The 18,758-nt window shown below is 37.5% G+C and overlaps 1 protein-coding gene across 1 annotated transcript in view; it reads right to left on the reverse strand.

Moving 5' to 3' along the window:
• Window positions 1-18,758, reverse strand: part of HHAT (hedgehog acyltransferase) — a 139,820-nt gene that overhangs the window by 36,323 nt on the left and 84,739 nt on the right. Inside the window, exon 10 of the mRNA XM_065752212.1 lies at window positions 17,090-17,234. Within this exon, the coding sequence (XP_065608284.1) occupies window positions 17,090-17,234 (145 nt within the window). The remainder of the gene's footprint in view (window positions 1-17,089; window positions 17,235-18,758) is intronic.

Here is an 18,758-nt window from a genome sequence, read left to right on the forward strand (position 1 = left end):
CTACGACTGTCATATCCAGCCCCCAGCCCACCCCACCATGTCCCTCACTACCTCATCTCCACAGTTCTTACCACCTCCAGGGACGGTGACACTACCATCTCCCTGGGCAGCCTGTGCCAGTGCCTCACTGCTATTTCTGAGAAGAAATGTTTCCTAACATCCAACCTGAACATCTTAGGCATGCAGACAACATGCCACTAATCAGATACTCCATTACTTAGATACTCCCATGATTAGCAAGACAGGAAAAAAAAACACGATAAACAGAAAAACCCCTTCCCTACCTGATCCTGCGTGTCATCCTATTATGCTTTTCTGTGGACATCAGCCCAGCATTTCCAAAGAGCTAGGTGCTGTACTTATTAGGGTATCAAGTGTCCCCTCCCAAATCACTAACTGGATTTTCTTAAACAATGAAAAGGTAGCTGCAGAGCAGTTGGGTTCATCTTGATGAAGAGTAGATATGCCACCCTGCGTAATTAGTAAAAGCACACAGCAAATATTTAGATAACAAAATCTACAAACAACCTCTGTGATGACAAAGGTAAGAGTGATAAGCAGCCATGATTTAAACCAAACTAATTATGTCAGAAAAATCCATTCTCTTTCTGGATAAAGAACATAGGAAATTTACTAATTCTGGTAATGAGCAAAACAGTGGGATGGAGTGCAGCTGCAGAAATGTCAAACTATCCTCACAAGGTTATTCTTGACATTCCAGGAGAAATGCAAACAACAGAAACTTGGACGAAGAATTCCTAAGAGAATAATAGAATGGATTGGGTTGAAAGGGACCTCAAAGCTTCTCTGGGCTGCTGTGCCAGGGCCTCACCACTCTCTGAGTAAAGCATTTCTTTCTAACCTAAATTTTCCCTCATACCAACTCTCCAGCAAATTGTTTTTACCCCCCTTTTCAAGGAAAAAAAAATAAAAATGCCATGGCATTAGAACCAGAAAGAAAAACAAAACAAACAAACAAAAACACCAACAAAACCCACAAAAGAGCAGTGCTCAATTGCCAGTCAGCAGCTTATATTTATTATCTGGAGAGCAAACAAAGTCTGTGCTCTACTTGAAATATAACAAAGAACACAGAGGCTGTCTGCTCTGCAGCACTGAATATAAGTATTCTGTTATGTAGTAATTCTTGCACTTTCAATTCAGTATTCCTTATTTTAGAATCTTGGCATTGCTTTTCTACGTTGCCAAGCTGTAAGAGTCCTGAAATTAAAAACACCGAAACAAAACAATTATTTTAAGAGATAGAAAGTGGTAGCACAAGTTAAGACATAAACCTGAAGAGCTAATTACTGTCATAAAGGGGAAAGATGAAATCCTGGAGTATGCCCAGAACATTTCAACTAAGTTATGTGGAAGCAGCGAGAATCACAGCTAATTCTGCCATCAGCCTCTTCTAATTATGAGATCTGGAGCCCACTGATAAGCCAGGAGGTTAGACCTACCAAAAGAAATCATGTATGAAAATTAAGAAATACAAACACCAATGCCAGCACATCAAGTTCGAGGAAAGTCATTTCTAAGGAGGTTTCCTCACAACATCTTGCAAAAAAAAAATCAACACTTAGCAATTTAACACTCCTTTTCTCTATTTGAATATTTGAGCACCAGGACATTTGTCAGACGATATCTAAGGCAAAATTCACCTGACTTGAGCTAACAGGAGATCTCAGACACTTGCTCAACTTTTAAAAGGTGCTGTGTATAAATCAGTGTGTAATAATTACCTAGTGAGTGCTTTTTATTCACAGTGAAAGAATAGATTCTCTCATAGTTTTCCTCAGTTTTTGATTATGAAAAGAAAAAAATGACAGAGCTTTTTCACTTTATGGCTTCATGTATTTAAAGACACATATTTGTACTGCTGTTGCATCACTGCTAATATTCAATGTCTATTTAATACTCTGCATTTAAGAAAGCAAAAATGTAGCTTAATGCTGATTTAATGAAAAAGTGTGTTTTCTGCTCAGTTTAATTAAGGAAATTGAGTAATGACCATGTGAGCATTCCTACTCTAGGTTAGTAGAACCAATGCCAACAGTGGCACAATCAAACCTGTCTCTAATCTGTTCAGGGTAACTGAAACACTCAGTCATTCTCTGTTTACAATAGCTAAGGGACTTTGATGAAAGCTTCTTTGAAATCAAGTTCCTGTCGACACTCATAAATTTAGCCCATTTTACCTTATTACCTGAAATTAGCCTAAGGTAAAACAAGGCTTTATGCTTCGGTCAACTAGAAGACAGTCATATTCAAATTCTGCATGGGTAGATGTTGCAATCAATTTACTTGTAATTACTCTAGTGTAACTGGAGGCAGACTATATCACTGAGGTTTTAATGAAATATAAATAGTGCATTTCTGCAGCATCGCTAGGCTGCCTAACATCAGCATGTGAGCATACTGGAAAGCATCCAGTAAGAATGTTAAGAGACCTGGAAGAAGCAATAAAGACTGATGGAAAGATCTGTATGCATTACAGGTATGAGCTTCCAAAAAGTCTTTTAATAAGTTGAAGGACACTAAGCAGACCAGTAGAAAAAATATTTTGAAAACAGAAAGAATTATCCTGAGATGGAATGCAAAGAGGGAAGAGCAATTCCTTTCTACGAAAACCAGCAAGTTGAGGTCTTGAGGATTAATGCTGTTTGCAATCTGAAAATCTGGTGAGGTGTGAGACAGTTTCAAGTGCGATAAAATTATCAGTTTCTTCATGGAACCAATGAAGGACTGAAGATGATCAGACACTTCTTAGGCAGTGGAGGAAGCTACTCAAGTTTTCTACTGCAAATGATGAAACTAATGCAAAGCCAGCGTCATCTCCAGCATACACTTTGCCAATCCAGTGCTCAGCTGAGTTAAAATTGTGAGCACGCTGTCTGCAGTTCACATGCAAATACTCCTCACTCCTGTAATATCAACTGACGTTCGGTAACACCTTTGTGAACGTAATTTATCATCCTGAAATCTCCTTTTGTGCTTCTTAAATCCCATTACTGATTTACTTCCTTCTGAATACATTACTCAAAAAATAATGCTAGTAGTGCCAAATACATCACCTCATTAATCATTTGTATGCTACTCAGTTTCCTCAGGCAGTTGTCTGCTTTTCAGTGCCCTCAAACTATTCTCACTTTTCTCTATATTGCAAGATACATTCAGGGTGATCTTGGGATTACAGGGGAAAGAAAAAGAACAACAAAAACCCCAAACCATTATATCCTAACGTCACCAATCTGTGATGGTTCTTGTAAAGCATTATTACTGTCAGGCCACGGTCACCCATCACACATCCTCTAGCACAGAGTGCATTCTGATGTCTTTTTAATGACCACCAGTAATATCCAATACAGTCAAAAGGAATGATCTTAAAGAGAATTAACAGAAGTAAAATTAATCACTGGAATAGTTAAGCATTTAATTCTTCCCTGAAAAAGACTAAGAATGGGGATTTGAAAGGATTAAAATATGAACAAAAAGAACAAATTAAGGGCAGCGTGTCTGCTTTCATGCCTTGCAAGAGTGTTGTCTGCTGAACACAAAGCCTAAAAACATCTTAGAATATTTCAGTAAATATAAGTATTGATGGAGACAAACTCATTTATGTTTTCCTGGAGCCAGCTTATTCCATTGTTGGCTTACTATTTATTTACTTGTGTGGTTGGGATTTTTTTTTGGCCTTCCATTTGAGGAAATTAAGGAAAGAACATATGGGAAGGGATATTGTCAGAGTATATCTGTAAAAACATCAGCCCTACATGCGATATGTACTTATTACTTTATATATGAAGTAAAAGAGCAACCACTCAGGAGTAGTGCAGTCAGAGTAGGTGGGCTTTACATTTTTGCTAAACCTTACTCAGAATTCATTAAACTACAGTACAGCCTAGTGTATTCTGCAGCCTCCAGTCTGCTGACAGTTGCACATTATCAATTTCAGCAGAAAACAGAAAAGCTTTGAGGCTGCTCTAACCTCTATTGGTAATGATGAAGTTGCCATCATCACTGGAGAGTCCAAAGAGCTCTCCAGTCCTCCCAAGGTCTTTTGTGAGAATAAGCTTTTGATGTGAAAACACACCATCAGAGAGCTTTAGCTGCCAAAACAACCTTCACAGGCTGGGTAATTTTCTCTAGGTGACATTAACAATGATCAGAAAAGATCCAGTTCACACTACAAATATAAACCAGCACACAGGCAGTTTGCAATCAAGCCACATTTATGCCACAAAGTAAATACAACACAAACGTGTTATAGTCTACATGAAATGCAGTATTAACACAAAATAAAGCCCTTGCCACAAGAAGGTGATCTACTGAATGAAGTCCTTTCAGATATCTATTGGATTTGTTAACTGGAATTCACAATTATAATTATGCGCTACCGTACATATTGAAAAGGATTCAATTATAATCTGCTAAGATGCATTTCCTTAATAGTGGCCCCACAGTGCTGCAGCCTTAGCATGCGTCCTTGCCAGGTGACAGTTAACTATCAAGAGGCAGCCACCAACAAAGTCAGCCCAAACTGCCATGATGACTGAACATGTTGAGGAACAGAAAAGAAAAAAAGAAAAGAAGAGAAGAAAAAGAAACTATAAAAACTTTAAAGCTTGGAGGAGAGAGGATGAACAAGAGCTCAGATGTCAGAACAGTATTTCCTTAAATATATTAGTATCCCAGATGGTAGATGTCAGTAACTTCACAGGTTTAGATCTTCACCAGAGTCTCTGCTCCCACTGTTACAGAAGCTGAGTTCTACCTAACCCTTTACATAGCATTTAGAAAAAAAAAATTAAAAAATGGGAAAAAAAAATTATTATCCTGCTGTTCATACCAGGTGTGTTACAGCTGTTAACAGTGCTGAGGTCAGCTACCTTGCTCGAGCTGCCCTTGGCAGTTGTACCAGTGCCAGTCATGCAGGATAAAGCAGCCACCCATGAGATTTGAATCTGCACTCTGCTTTACAGATTACAACATATTACATTTTTAATAGGTATAACTTATTCATTCACAGGAATGTACTCTTGTGATGAGTTGCTGATCCCACTGGAATCTTGCACTGCACAACATATTGTTCACTTTCTTCACATTACAATGCAGCAGAACTGTCTGCTCTATAAACCAATCCAGTGAAGAAATTGGACAACAGCTATTCTGCAAGCCAAGAGAGCGAGACCTTACGAAAACCCATAGAGAGAATCTCCAAAGGCAAAGTAGGGTTCAAGACAGACCTCTGTTGAAGATTCATTTCATATGAATTGTTAAGAAATGCTTAGCTGCACTTCCTCCTTTGCTAGATCTTCCCCATTTCCATATTTATTTTTTTTCAGTCCTCTCTTGTAGTCTCTGCTTTCCTTTCATCTCTGCTGGAGCTTAAGAAGGAGCTGAACTTGGAGAGCTGAGAATACAGCTTCATTTCTTCAAAGCACCAGTCAAAAGCAAATTAATTACTTTCGTCTTTTGTTGTTCTCAAGTTTTCATTATAGTAAAGCCAAAATATGTCAATATCAGAAGAGCACAGAGACCAAACACATATTTGTAAGATAAAGAAATAATGACTGCTTCCTCAGTTTCATAGGAGAAACTAAATCCCAGTATTGGAGGGAAGTGTAACGTTACACACTGCCCTATGCAATTATGCAATACTGTCAAGTAATTGATGTACTGCCCTATGCATGAGGGAGTCCTTGGTAGTCAGTGATCACCCACCAATGAGACTCAATGTGGCCTATTTAGCTTTCAGCCATCATAAGAGATTCTCCAGTTCTACTAAAAGAGAAGCAAGAGGACCATGTTTACACAACCTTGCCATGGCCTCTCCTGCTTTGCATCATTCAAACTAAGGTGTGTACTGGTGCTCACTCTAACAAAAGCTTCCTCTGTTCTGCACTCTCCAAATCCAGCACATTTCTTGTGCTTTTTTTCTATGGGCATCTGGGTACTAACTGAGACATGACAGTACAGCAGACAGACCTTTGAGTGCGCCAGAACACAGTAAAACTCAGTTCAAATAAAAGTCTGCCACCATGATGAAAGAATACTTTCAACTTCTTGTCAGGTTGAGGTCGGGCCTTTTGCCACAGCTTGCCTGTAATTTCTGCACTAGCACCATCTAACAGGGACTGATATCTTGTTTCTCCCAATTGTCCATCCAAGATAAATCAAGTAAGATCATCAAAGTCCAGCTTGAAAATCCTTCTCATCAGCAATGAGGTTATCCACTGTTATCAGTGTACCACATGGCTGGTCTGTAACAAAATATTCATTATATAGCTCAGGTTATAGCCATTAAGTCTTTGTGGAAGGAGTATTTAGTGAATAGAACTTATGATTCCTGATTTCTCCATGTATCTGTGCCTCCCATTTGCCAAATCACATGGTAAGAACTGTATTAGAATGGACACAGTACTGTCTAAAAACCTCAGTGAGCACTTAAAGGTGTTTTGGCATGCGGATCAAAAATGAGGTACTAAATATAGCAATCCACTCTAGTTGAATTAAATGTCCAATAACAAGTTACAGAACTCTTGGGAGATACACTGTTCAGAACTCTACTAATGGATTTCCCTGTAGGGTCTCAATGATCCTTCTTCTGCCTCTACCTGGTGACTCACAGTGCACTTTGACACATTAATCATGGATACTTGTATCATGCAACCCTCATATATTTCTGTGTGGCAACATAGAATCTGCGTGAGTAAACTATGGCAAACAGAATCTCTGTCCTAGGAGATCTTGCTAAGGATAAGGATGTCGTCAGCTGGGTGGAACTCCCTATGCTGCTGGAAGTAGTATTCAAACCATCATGCAACTAACTGCTCTTAGCACTGTTAGGGTGAGACAAAAACTGAATCCTTGACTTTTTTTCATACCATAAGTGTGATCTTGTATGGACAACCTACTGATAAGAGAGCAGTGGTTCAGCCTCCAAACTTGTTCTGCTACTGGAGAAGTCTACAGACACATCTCCATACAGCTGAGTTCCTGCTGAACAACAGCAGCTTTATCCAAACCCATCTCCGTTTGAATACTGCAGGCAAGAAAAGAACTATCAGGTGGCATAAACTCTCAGTTGCTAGCGACCTGGAAAAAGATTGAACTTAAGTTAAGGTGAAAGACTGTACATGCCATTAGCAATAGAGCTATTCAGTCATTTCATTTTCCACATTTCTAATCAGTACACAGGTTGATTGTTCTTAAACATCTGAACACGCTATCTGCACAGGAACAAAGTTTTCTCCTGTCCTGATACTGGAGCAAGAAATAATGCACTCACATGATGGACTTTGTAATGAATGATGCCACAGTGCCTTGAAGATTGTCTTGTTCTATATGCAAGCTTTAATTTCTCATTTGGCTAGACTGAAAATATAACTGAGAAAATTTTTATATACAGCAATGAAAGAGTATGAGCAACATTGTCAGCTGCATGCAAGAGACATGCCAGAACAAAGATCACTATCTTAAGCATTTAAAATCAAAGGAAATAGCAAATCATGAACGTTACAATTCTATATGCTGCTACCCAATCAATTACATGCAGTTTATTTGTTAAATAGAAGATGTCTTCAGTATAAATATTAACAGACTGAAGAATTGGCAAAGAATTACAGTCACAATATTCAAGTTTAAGTCACTTTCAATTACTTACAAGCTATTCTTTACCATATGATGCACATTAACCCACAGGTGATGGAATAAATACACTTTTCTATCCATGTTAAGAACTAATACAGAAGGTATTTTCCTGTCTAAACACTGCAAGTACTTCAGTAACTCCTTACTACAGTTTTTAAAGAGACAAACAATCTCCCTCAACAGTACTCTAGTCAAGTATCCTGATTGGAGCTTTTGTCCATCCAGATTCTAGACAAATCTTTGTTCAGATATAAAAGTCCCATAATTGGAAGAATTTTTATGGATAATTTGTATTACCAAAACACAAGAGACTTTTCTCAGGAATTCCTTCAAAGCCTAAGTTAGAATTTGTAAAAGGATACTGTATCTGATAGAAGGTTTAGCAAAAGGATGTAATACAAAATATATGAAAGACAGCAAAAGTAATAAAAATCAATAGTCTAGTGTTGTTATATGGTATAGAAGTAAGGATGTTAACAACAGGAAACCTACCATGTTATTTACTATTCTTCACATGTAAGCTGCAGTACTTTAAAAATTAGAATAACTGAATCATTTCTTAACATCAGAGATCGCTGTTTAAGATGCTTAAATACTGCTATGCTACTGTGTAGCTGCAAATGATTCATACTATTTACTGCTAACTAGAAAAACAGGCAGGAATACACAGGTCTGGCAGCTTGACAGAGATTTGTGGACTAAGATGGCTGTCTCCACAAATGTCAGAAATAAAACGTCAGGTCTTGTTAAATCACAAAGGGCTAAGACATTCTACACTCATGCAAATTCAACACCTGGGAAGAAATCCACAGCTAACACATCACAACTGGTTTCAATGTGTTCTCTTTATCTCTCTTTACAATTAAGAAGGGAAAGATAAACTGGAATGCAGCTTGTTAAATAAAAACAACACTAAAAGTCCATTACTTTATTGGAAGAAGTGTTCTTGAGGAATTTCACTGCTCTAAAATTCATCGCTACTTCACTACAGAATGAACAGCAAACGTTAGATGTGATTTATAACAGTATCTTGGAGAGCATATGATAGGCTCTGACTTTGCATCTGAATTTAACTTATCAATATTTCTTGCATTTATTTAGTCTAGTATCTCATCTACACTGTTGCAACCACACTAACAGAAAAAATGCAGCATTTCCAGGATTGTTAAAGTTTGGGAACTCTAGCTTGTGCTTTGTTCACTCCTGTTGCTTTTCATCCCTGTTGCAAAGTCAACACATCTTTTAGAGGATGATAGGCTCCTCTATGGCCTGTGCACCTTCGCAACACAGTTGTTAAAAGCACCTCTGACTCTGTTGCTAGAGATGCAAGAGCCACAATGTACCCAGCATGATATTCTGGTCTCAAGCTGATATTCAGGGTTGGCATTTGGAAAAAAAGAAAGTCTCCTTTTTTTTTTTCCTATAAGCTGAAAAAATTTGGCCTAAGTTCTAAGTGGCAATAACTGTGGAATCCCACAATGCTGTTTTTAAAATCACTTTTCAGAAAATAAACAACTTGGAAAGTTGTCATGAAAGTCTCAATGATTGCAAAGCTAAATACAGCTGGTGTTTCAGTTCCTGCTGTTAGATGGTTACTTTTCTGTATTTGGGAACTGTTCTCTTAATGACCATTTGAAAAAAAGTGAAAGAGTCAGAACAAGTTAAAATCTGAAGACAGATGAAAGGTGCTGACTGAAGGAAAAAATGGGATTCAATGATGAGAAAAAAGTAGCAGCTATCAGGCTCATGAAATTTCTGAATAAGGGAAGGAAAAGGATTGCATCATGTTTTAGAGAATTTTTTGGATGGTTACAAGTCTTAGCTGAAATTATTGCTATTACTGATCTGCTAAATACATGTTACCACAACTATGAGCTCATTCATGTACAGATTTCACAATAAGCATGGTGATCCATCTTGCATAAAATGGAAATTCAAGTATTTTATGCAACTTTACAGTACTGTGAGACACTGTCACACATCTGCTGTGTGCTCACACAGAGAAATGAGAAGCCAAACTGCTCTCTTAAGGTTCTTGGCTGAGATCGTTTGCATTGCAAAAAGTAGCAACCATAATGGTAGTGAAGAGAAACAGATATTGCCAAAATTAGATCTCACCCTTCAACACCACAAATCAGCAGGAACTAGAATGGAAAAGAAAACCAATGGTCCTCACAAATTACTCTTTCTGGTTAAGATTTAGCATAAGCACAGCCACATTCCACTCTTCCACTATTGCCTCAGAAGCTCAAGGTCTGCTGGTAGCATTCACCTCCTATGTCTGCTGGTCAATCCATAACTCACAGGGGAAAGATGGAGCACCACTCCCAGCCTCGTAACAGATCCCAAAGAACAGTTTCAAGACAAATAGGTTTCAAAGGTATTCCTACATGGCCTTCTAATGTGTTCATCATAGTATCTGCTAAGGGTCGACTGGAGAAAGGCATTTTAGAGGTGTTACAAGATTTTTCTGAAAGTTCTTCTATGAATTTTAAAACCATTCCCACCCTCCTACTTCTTTTCTGAGCTCTGCTATAGAAACTACAAGCTACATACTGAAAAGAAGTCACAAGACCATAGAAATTTTAAGATTTTCAAGACCAAAAAAAGTCCTATTTTTTTATGCTTATGCTATGTTTAATACTGGAGGACTCCACACATGCAGAGTGCTTCAGTCTCTGAGAGTCTGCAAAAATAACACCTGCTGATCGTCCACACTACCAAAACATGCTCGTTTGGCTGTATCATCCATTCCAGCTTCCAAACCAAGCACGCTGCTACCAACACAGTTCCATCTGTAAAATGGCTATCTATTTTCTATCTAAAAATTGGCTAACCCAGGTACACCAACAACTGCCCATCCTACCATCCTACATCTTTACAGTCATCATTAGGATGGTAAGAAAAAAGCTGTATGAAACCTCAAGTCTTTGAAAATCTGGGAGTGCTTTACCACTATCAACAAAGCTCAATAGGTAACAAATGTATTCTCTTTTAGTGAAGAGTGACAGATTGCTAGAAAAACAATGCAATGTACCCACAACCCCAATTTTCCTTGCACTAAAATTTATTTCGTTCTGTAAGTCATTGGTATATGTGCATCATAACACATAACAGTGCACTCTGTACACACAATCACACTGTAGATTCTTTAGCATTTCATATACTTGCACATACTGGATATAAAATGAAGGCTTTAACATCTTACATGATATGTAGTTTATTTGTGACTGATTTTGACCCTGGAATTATACTGATCCAGGAAGACATATCTGCCCAAGTTCTGGGACTCTAAGACAGAAGGGTATTTCTGTACTAATGAGATTTCAGCATGAGGTCCTAAGAGCTTAAAGAGAAATGACAAACAATTGACAATCAACAGCAACTGTTGTATTTAAACACAGCAGTGCTCCAACAGTTTGCATGCAGAATGGCAGCTCAAACCAATACAATAGAAAGTGGCAGAAGAACATACTTTATTCTTTCTATTCTAAAAAGGAACCATGCCAAACAAACATGAATATTTGCTTTTATACAGCTCATAAGTCTTTGGGAAGTGAAGGAAGGTGAACTGCCTCAGCATCTCTGCAGACCAAAATCTGGTTTTCCTGGCATTTTGCCAGCTCACTTCCCAGTGAACTGCACCCACTAAGCAAGGTCACATAAATGATTGCAAAAACAAGTTTCCTTTGTGCATGAAGAGGAATGAATCATTTGGAAAAATGTGACATCTTTAGTACTATTCTTGCCACTCTGCAATATTTCTCTAAATTATGCAATCCATCAATATAGCATTCATAAATGTATTTTTGGGGAAAAAAAATGACCTTAAATTTCTGCATAACCTTAGAAAGCGGGACCTCTGAGTGAAAGTGAAAATCTGGAGGATCTGGAATGCAGGAATACCATACGGCAATTCCCCTACAGCACAAGATTCCAAACCCAAACAACGGCCACCTGAAAATGCTAACACCAACTCTGAACAGCCAGTCACTGCAGTTGACCTCCCACCTTCTTCCAGTTGCAAATAAATATGAATGAAGGTTTTGCAAGAAATGCACAGAGTATAGAGCAAAGTATCACACAGGCACAGGGACACCTCAGCTGACAGATTTTGTGGCCTCTCTTCAGGTCTTCTGCCACTTGATTTCATTCCCCTGAAGATGCTCAAGAAACGTGCAGACGTAGCCCCAAGAGACATGGGTTAGTGGGCATGGCTGTGATGGGCTGACAGATTTTAATGGCCTTTTCCAACCTTAATGATTCCATGACCCCATGATTGTATACATATGTATGTTATCTGACAACACCTCAGAGTTAAAATGTCCAACAAAAGCCTTATATTTAATTACACATTCTGACTTATCTGTTCCACTTCTTTTTGTTAGTTTTCATCAGCCCTTAAAATGTGTTAACAGATTTAACTAACCAGCAGTAATTAGATTCTTAAGAGGGAGATGCTGTTGTGTGAACTGCTGGTCATCATGAAATATTTTCCCTATAATCACTATTGCAGCAAATGAAGCATATGATCTGCAACATTAGTTGCACGATAGACATGTTCTTGCATGAGACAGATTACAGCAAACAAAAACTGACACAGGAATTTCTTATCTTTTCGTTTGTTTTGCTACTGATATCTGTCCCACACAGCAATGGAGTTACAGTAAGTAATTTACTGTTTTTAAATGAATTAGTTGCTCAGTATAGAAAGGCATATCAACAACTAATATAGAAAATTTTTTATCATCTTCAAAAACAAGGGCAAAACTTGTACAGACAACAGTAGTTCACATCTTGAAGAATCCTGATACCCTTTGGAATTCTTAACTCATTCACTGCATGATCTACTTAAAAAGAAACAAATAAGTTCAAAGAATAATCTTCAGTACTGTTACATTGTGTAATTAATGAATGTAATCTGCGTTTAATTTTATAAAATAATTATCTCCTACTGTTTTTGCCAAAGCAAGCTAAAAATTCCACATTTATGCATATGATACCAAATATATTACATCAAAATTTGCCTCCCTCAAATCTTTGAATCTCCTATGCTACTATCATGGAAATTCTCACTTGCAAGTCAACAGCTAAGATGTTCCATGGACTGCAGAGAAGCAAAGATGTCCCATAAGGTTAATCAGATAGTCACTCTGTAGTGATAAGAAAATCTTTTTATTTACTATAAATTAACCAAATAACAGGATTCTAGTTAGCATAAGATCTGATTTTGCTTAAAGCAAGTTGACAGATAAAACTACAGACAAAATAAAGGCTTCCCCATTTTCAATTAGGGAATTAAGCATTTGGAAACCAGCTTCAGTTTTATATAGCACAATTGGTTTTAAATGCTCTTAGAAATGTTTCTAACAAAATATTCATATATGGTGCTACGCATTCCATCCTAAATGTTAGAAGGAAAGAGCAAATATTTCCAATTTTCCATTAGAGTACTTGTCAGTAGCTTAAATTTTCACCATCAGTTCCACTAAGTTATATCTTGTTCACAGTGCTAAGAGACTTTTCCACCACCTGACTCCAAACAGAAGCAGCATGTTTCTGAAACTGCCATTTTATACATTATCAAACTCCTTAATTTGCTAAAGAAAAATACAGTCATCCCCCCCACCCAAAATCCTGCTGTGCTGCACACAGATTTCTGTCAGCTGTATCTGCTGATAAACCACCTACAGAAAATAGGGCTTGAAATGGTCTGGAGGCCATTCAAGGGTTCCTCCCACACAAAGACAAAATCAATATTTCTACATTGCTTGACAGATTTTTCCCTACCTGGAGACTGCCCTCCAAAGATTGCAACTCAACAGCTTGCCTTGATAACGTGTCTGAGTATTTACTATGCCTCAAAGTTTGAAAGTTTCTCCTAAAACTAAAGCTTCCCTGCTACCCTTTGCAGTCATTTTTAGTCTCTGAGCTCACTGGAAATAGGAACTAGTTTGTTAACACTTCCTTTGCAGAAATTTTCTGCTTACTTCTATCTCCCCGCTATGCTGCCCTCTCAGAACAAAATAATGTCGTAGACTCACCATCATTTTGCTGCATTCTGCTCTAACTGCCTGATGCTTTTTAATTTTTTTATTTTTTTTACCTGCAATAACCGAAACTGGAACTATTTTAACTTTAAACTTCAGAATGTCAAGCAAAAGAAGAGGCTACTTTATGCATTTCATACCGCTGCAAACATGCCTTGGCATAAGGGTGTATTTTTGTTGGAAGTGGCATGACACTGTTGCCTCACAAAGTTTGAAGCCTGGTACAATGGTCAGAGATACCCTTGACTGCAGAGCTTCTGCCTACCCAGCCATTCTGGACTCCTGCAGTAAATCATTTCTAACTGGGGGTGAAATTTGTTCTTTGCTGGCTGTCTCCTAAAGGACATCTTCTCAAAGGTTAGACATCCAATCTAATCATAACTAGCCTGTACAAAATGACTCTGAATGCAGTGAAGAGTGACAACGCATCTCATCCCATGCCAAGATGTATGTGGAATGAATTGCCCTCACAAGAGGCACTCTTCTCCTTGCAATATAGTGAGGTAAATTGGATGGTTGAAGACTGGTTTATAGTTGAGTTTAACAACAGTTGTCCAATGTCTAGACAGCTAATCAAAATGAAATATACAGCACATGCATTGTGTGTTTTCCTCACTGATCTGGACTCTGTTCCTTGTAAACCAAGGAAGGCACATGAAGCAGTTTATACATTTATACTTTTTGTATCACACAACATACTTGTGTCCCCTCCCAACTTATTGTCTTCAGCTGTGCTTGCTAAAGTAATTCATTCTATTAACCAAAATTATTACAGTGCATTGCAAACAGATCCCTGAACTGTAAGTTAAGTTTTAGAAAGAAGGTCTAAGGCTCATGCAAACAGTTGGAGAAAAAAAAATTGGAACAAATGCCCATAGATAACACAGACACCTGAGATTGACAGCAACGCTGCTAAAGATGCTGAGAAATTTATTTTGAAGCCAGATAAGTTTATTTTCCATAAGAAGAAAGCAGATGATAAAAAAAATTACTACTATCTGGCAGTAGTACAATAGAACTCATAAGAGAACTCATAACAGTGTACTCTGGGAACGTGAGGTTTTAAAATACTAATATTCATTTCCTTGATAGATCTGAAAATTTCATGCACAATACCTGAATTTCCACCTAAAACTGGAGATCTGCTTTCTGCTTTCAGATATATTTTATTGCTGAAGTCAGTAATCCGTGACCTTGAATAATTTTGCTAGTGATCTACAAATGCCAGTGCTATTTATAAACTGTGTGATGCAAATCTATTCTCCTATCTTCCACCTACTGCTATGCATACAAGTCTTTGTACAAACAATTCCAAGGGATTTGAACAAAAGAAGGAAACTGACTATTCTTATGCAGCTGACGTGCGTGCAGGTAGACAGCTTTCTTTCATACCCATCTCTACCCCTTACCTCAGAAGGACACGTGAGTAGGTTTGTATTATGTCTTCTATCACTCAACAAATTTACATTAAACTGAAGACAATAGTTTTGAATAGCACTTCAGGACTTCACTGGCCTGCAGTGTACATCATTTATTCAATTGTATGCAGTGGAGCAGGAGTGTAGATGCAGTGAAATACATGGGGTCGGACAAGACGATCTCTAGAGGTCCCTTCCAACCCCTACAATTCCGTGATTCTGAAATCTTAGCTGATTTTCAATTACTGTCTGTGAGTTATGAGAACCAGTAGGAAATATGCTCATGGTCACCCGTGTGATCTGAGGATACAGATAGATCTAGTTTAACACATAGATTTGTACTAGCAGAGTATGATCTGCAATAAGCAAAAGCTCTTCAGTTTTAGAATTAAAGTTAATTTAAACCATCACGGAAACACATCAAGAACGGTATTCTTGCTTGAACAGGGCTGCTGGACCAGATGACCTCCAGAGGTCCTTTCCAACCTCAACCAGTACATAAAACAAATTGCAAACAATCCAACTAATTTGTGCTCCCTATCTCAGACACCTGGTCTCACAGCACATGCAAAGCAATAGATTGAAGAGCTATATATAAATTAGAAGAAAACAAAACCAAAAACACCACAGCTCTAGAAAAACAATCAATAATTAATCTGGTTTAATACTGTTTCACTTGCTAAACTACTGTACTTCTTGGATTCAAAAAACATCATTCAATAACTGCTAATATAAAAATTTTATTTAGAAAATACTTTGCATTATGCTATGAGAATGAAATGGAAACTTTCATTAGATATTTTTTTATCCGTAAGATGTGATGCTCAATTCTACCTCCAAACTTATTCTCTCAGCTAGTATTTTCACACAAAGTATTAGTCAACTAATTGAAAAGAAGGAACAGAATTTATCAGAAAACAAAGCTTTTTTAAAGAAAGCAGTGAATACATCTTTTGTGTTTTCAGACCAAAGCACAAACACAAACATTTAACCTCATCCTGCTCAGCATTAACAAAAAAAGCTTCAACTACTTTTTATGTTAAAAATGCGACCTTCCCAGTGCTGCTTCAACATTTTTCCCTTCAGCACACAAGCCAATAATTCACTTGATCTACATAACTTACTCTTTCATAGTCTTATTATATGGGTATTCTTAAGGAGGACTCCAGCACTGAGCACTAAACCATCATAAGGAGAAAAGACTTCATGAAGGAGCAATGGTGGTCATCATAGGGGAACACTTCTAGACACAGAAGCTTACTAGTACTACATTAGCAAGGAAGAAATCTTCTTCTACAAGACCTCTGTTTGACAAAGTAGTGCTCCAGTGGCAATAGAAACCTCAGAAATGAACTGCCCTCACTTATAAGCTCTGGCTAAATAAATAAATAAATAAATAAATAAAGCTAGATTTACTCCATGATTGAGTTCACAGTACAAAGCTCCATACTGCTTATTCAACAACTTTACAAGCTGATACTGTCACACAAGATCCCATGTCCTTAAATCCTGGCCTTGATGTTAAGAAGGTCCCTACCCTGACAGATCCACTACAAAATAAGCCTCAATTATGCTGTAAAAATGCAGACATCATTTACTAACCATCTGGAGAACCAAAAGGGTTTGCTTTAATACACCTTATCCTATTAATGAACATGAAATACAGAGAAGAAAAAAAAATTGGGCTAACCTGTCACACATTTAGTATTCAATCTTCAGTGACTTCACTGACAGAGAAGCATGATAACTCCTTTTCTGTACTTCATGGGAGAAATCCAATGTTATTTTATAGTCACACAGCCTGCATCGTTATTTAGATTATATCAGACAGAATTTTGATGGCTTTGAACAGGAACAGAAAAAAAGTTACTCCCAAATTGCACTGAGAAAAAAACCTGGCTCAGTCTACTCATGGTAATTTACTGGAAAGTTCTATTATCTACAAAGCACATAAAACAAACTTGCCTTCCACGAAGATCCTGTTCCAATAGATTTTTCCAACATGATTTCCTCCAAGAAATATTAGATTTGATAAAATCAACATTGAAGTGCAAACAGATGCTAGGACAGCATGAAGTCGACGATGAACCCTTGGTGAGAAGAAATGCTCCTGAGGGGCAAAACAAAAGGTGCAGATAAAGTCAACAGCTCCTACAATTTTTCAAGCGTTGTTAGAAAAAAGACATCATGGTTATGACAAACAACACAAGTTTAAATCCTTACAGAATAGCTCCCAAAGCTTTTAACATAACTAACAGAACTCCCACCAATGCCATTTAACTTAGGGTAGGATTTTACGATAAAAGCAGAGATGAATCATAGTCAAAGTTGGAGGTCACCTAGTTCAACATCTCAGCTCACAGTAGCGTTAGCTTGACTTTTTCCACCTTAAAATTTGGTACTTAGACACATGGTAAGATCCCCCCAAGCCTTCTCTTCTCCAGACTGAGCAGTTCCTGCTCTCTCAGCCAGTCCTCATATGGCAGGCACTCCCTTTCACCACCTCTGTTTTCCTTTGATGGATTAATTCCAGTATGTCTATGTCCTTTTTGTACTGGGGAACCCAGAACTTGACACAGTACTATATATTTTGTACCTTAATTTTTGCTTCTTAGATGTACTCCTTAAAGATTTTTTTTTTTCATGGATTTAAGCAATAAACAACATGCTTCTGGAGCAGATAATACTATGCAATAGATTCCCTATGGAGGAAAGCATGAGTACAAAACAAGGAGCGTAAAAAAAAAATTCTGAAGTCATTCATGCTTTGGTTAACTAATTAGACTTCACTGAAAGAATCTAAAGTCAGATCAGAATTGGTGATTGGATTGAGACTCTTAATAAACAGATATTTCCATATAAAGATGACTTAAATTTATATGCAATTCAAATATTTTTCATTGCAAGTAGTGCTGTTCGTATTCAAGAATTGTAAACATCTCCTGTAAAGCTCCTTTATTGTTGTCCTGATGATCCAAATAAAGCAAGACTCTCTCCATCATACACTAGTTTACCTTTTTCTATTTTTATATTTTGCATTATTACCTGAGGTGTGAGTGCAGCAAGGGAGACTGCAGAAAGACTGTGAAAGAAGAATTAGAAAGCTTTAGCTTTCTCCAGTCCTTATATCTTGGGGAAATACTACCTCATTACACCACTGCATAAAAAGAAGAATCTTGTTTATCATGTCCCTAGGCTGAAATCCTCCCCACATAGCACCAGAATCTGAAGAAGACTGAGTGGTTCTTGCAAAGTAATAAGCATTTGCCAGTGCATGGAAACTAAGGAAAATATCAGGAGATGCTCAGCCTTCATGACTTAAATGTTGATGTTGCAGAAAACAGTCTTGTGATCGTAGCACCAAAAAAGAAAGAAAAAACAAACAAAAAAAACCCTCTAGATTAGTAATTAATCTTTAATAGTTGCAGCCAGACTACAATTCATGCTCAGATACCTAAAACAACATTAGTACATGGTCAAAAGAGACTTAAAAATACATTTCTAGACAAATTGCTAGTTTGCTAGTTCTATAAGCATCGGAACAAATGTTTCAACTGCTAGATTATTAAGTTACAAAATTTCAAATAAATGAATTACATGCATAAAAATATAATCTTAACATATTACTGCAAAG

The sequence above is a fragment of the Cyrtonyx montezumae genome, unplaced genomic scaffold, assembly GCF_038088225.1.
Source record: "Cyrtonyx montezumae isolate F1298 unplaced genomic scaffold, pur_monq_1.0 scaffold_0, whole genome shotgun sequence".
Classification (NCBI taxonomy): domain Eukaryota; kingdom Metazoa; phylum Chordata; class Aves; order Galliformes; family Odontophoridae; genus Cyrtonyx; species Cyrtonyx montezumae.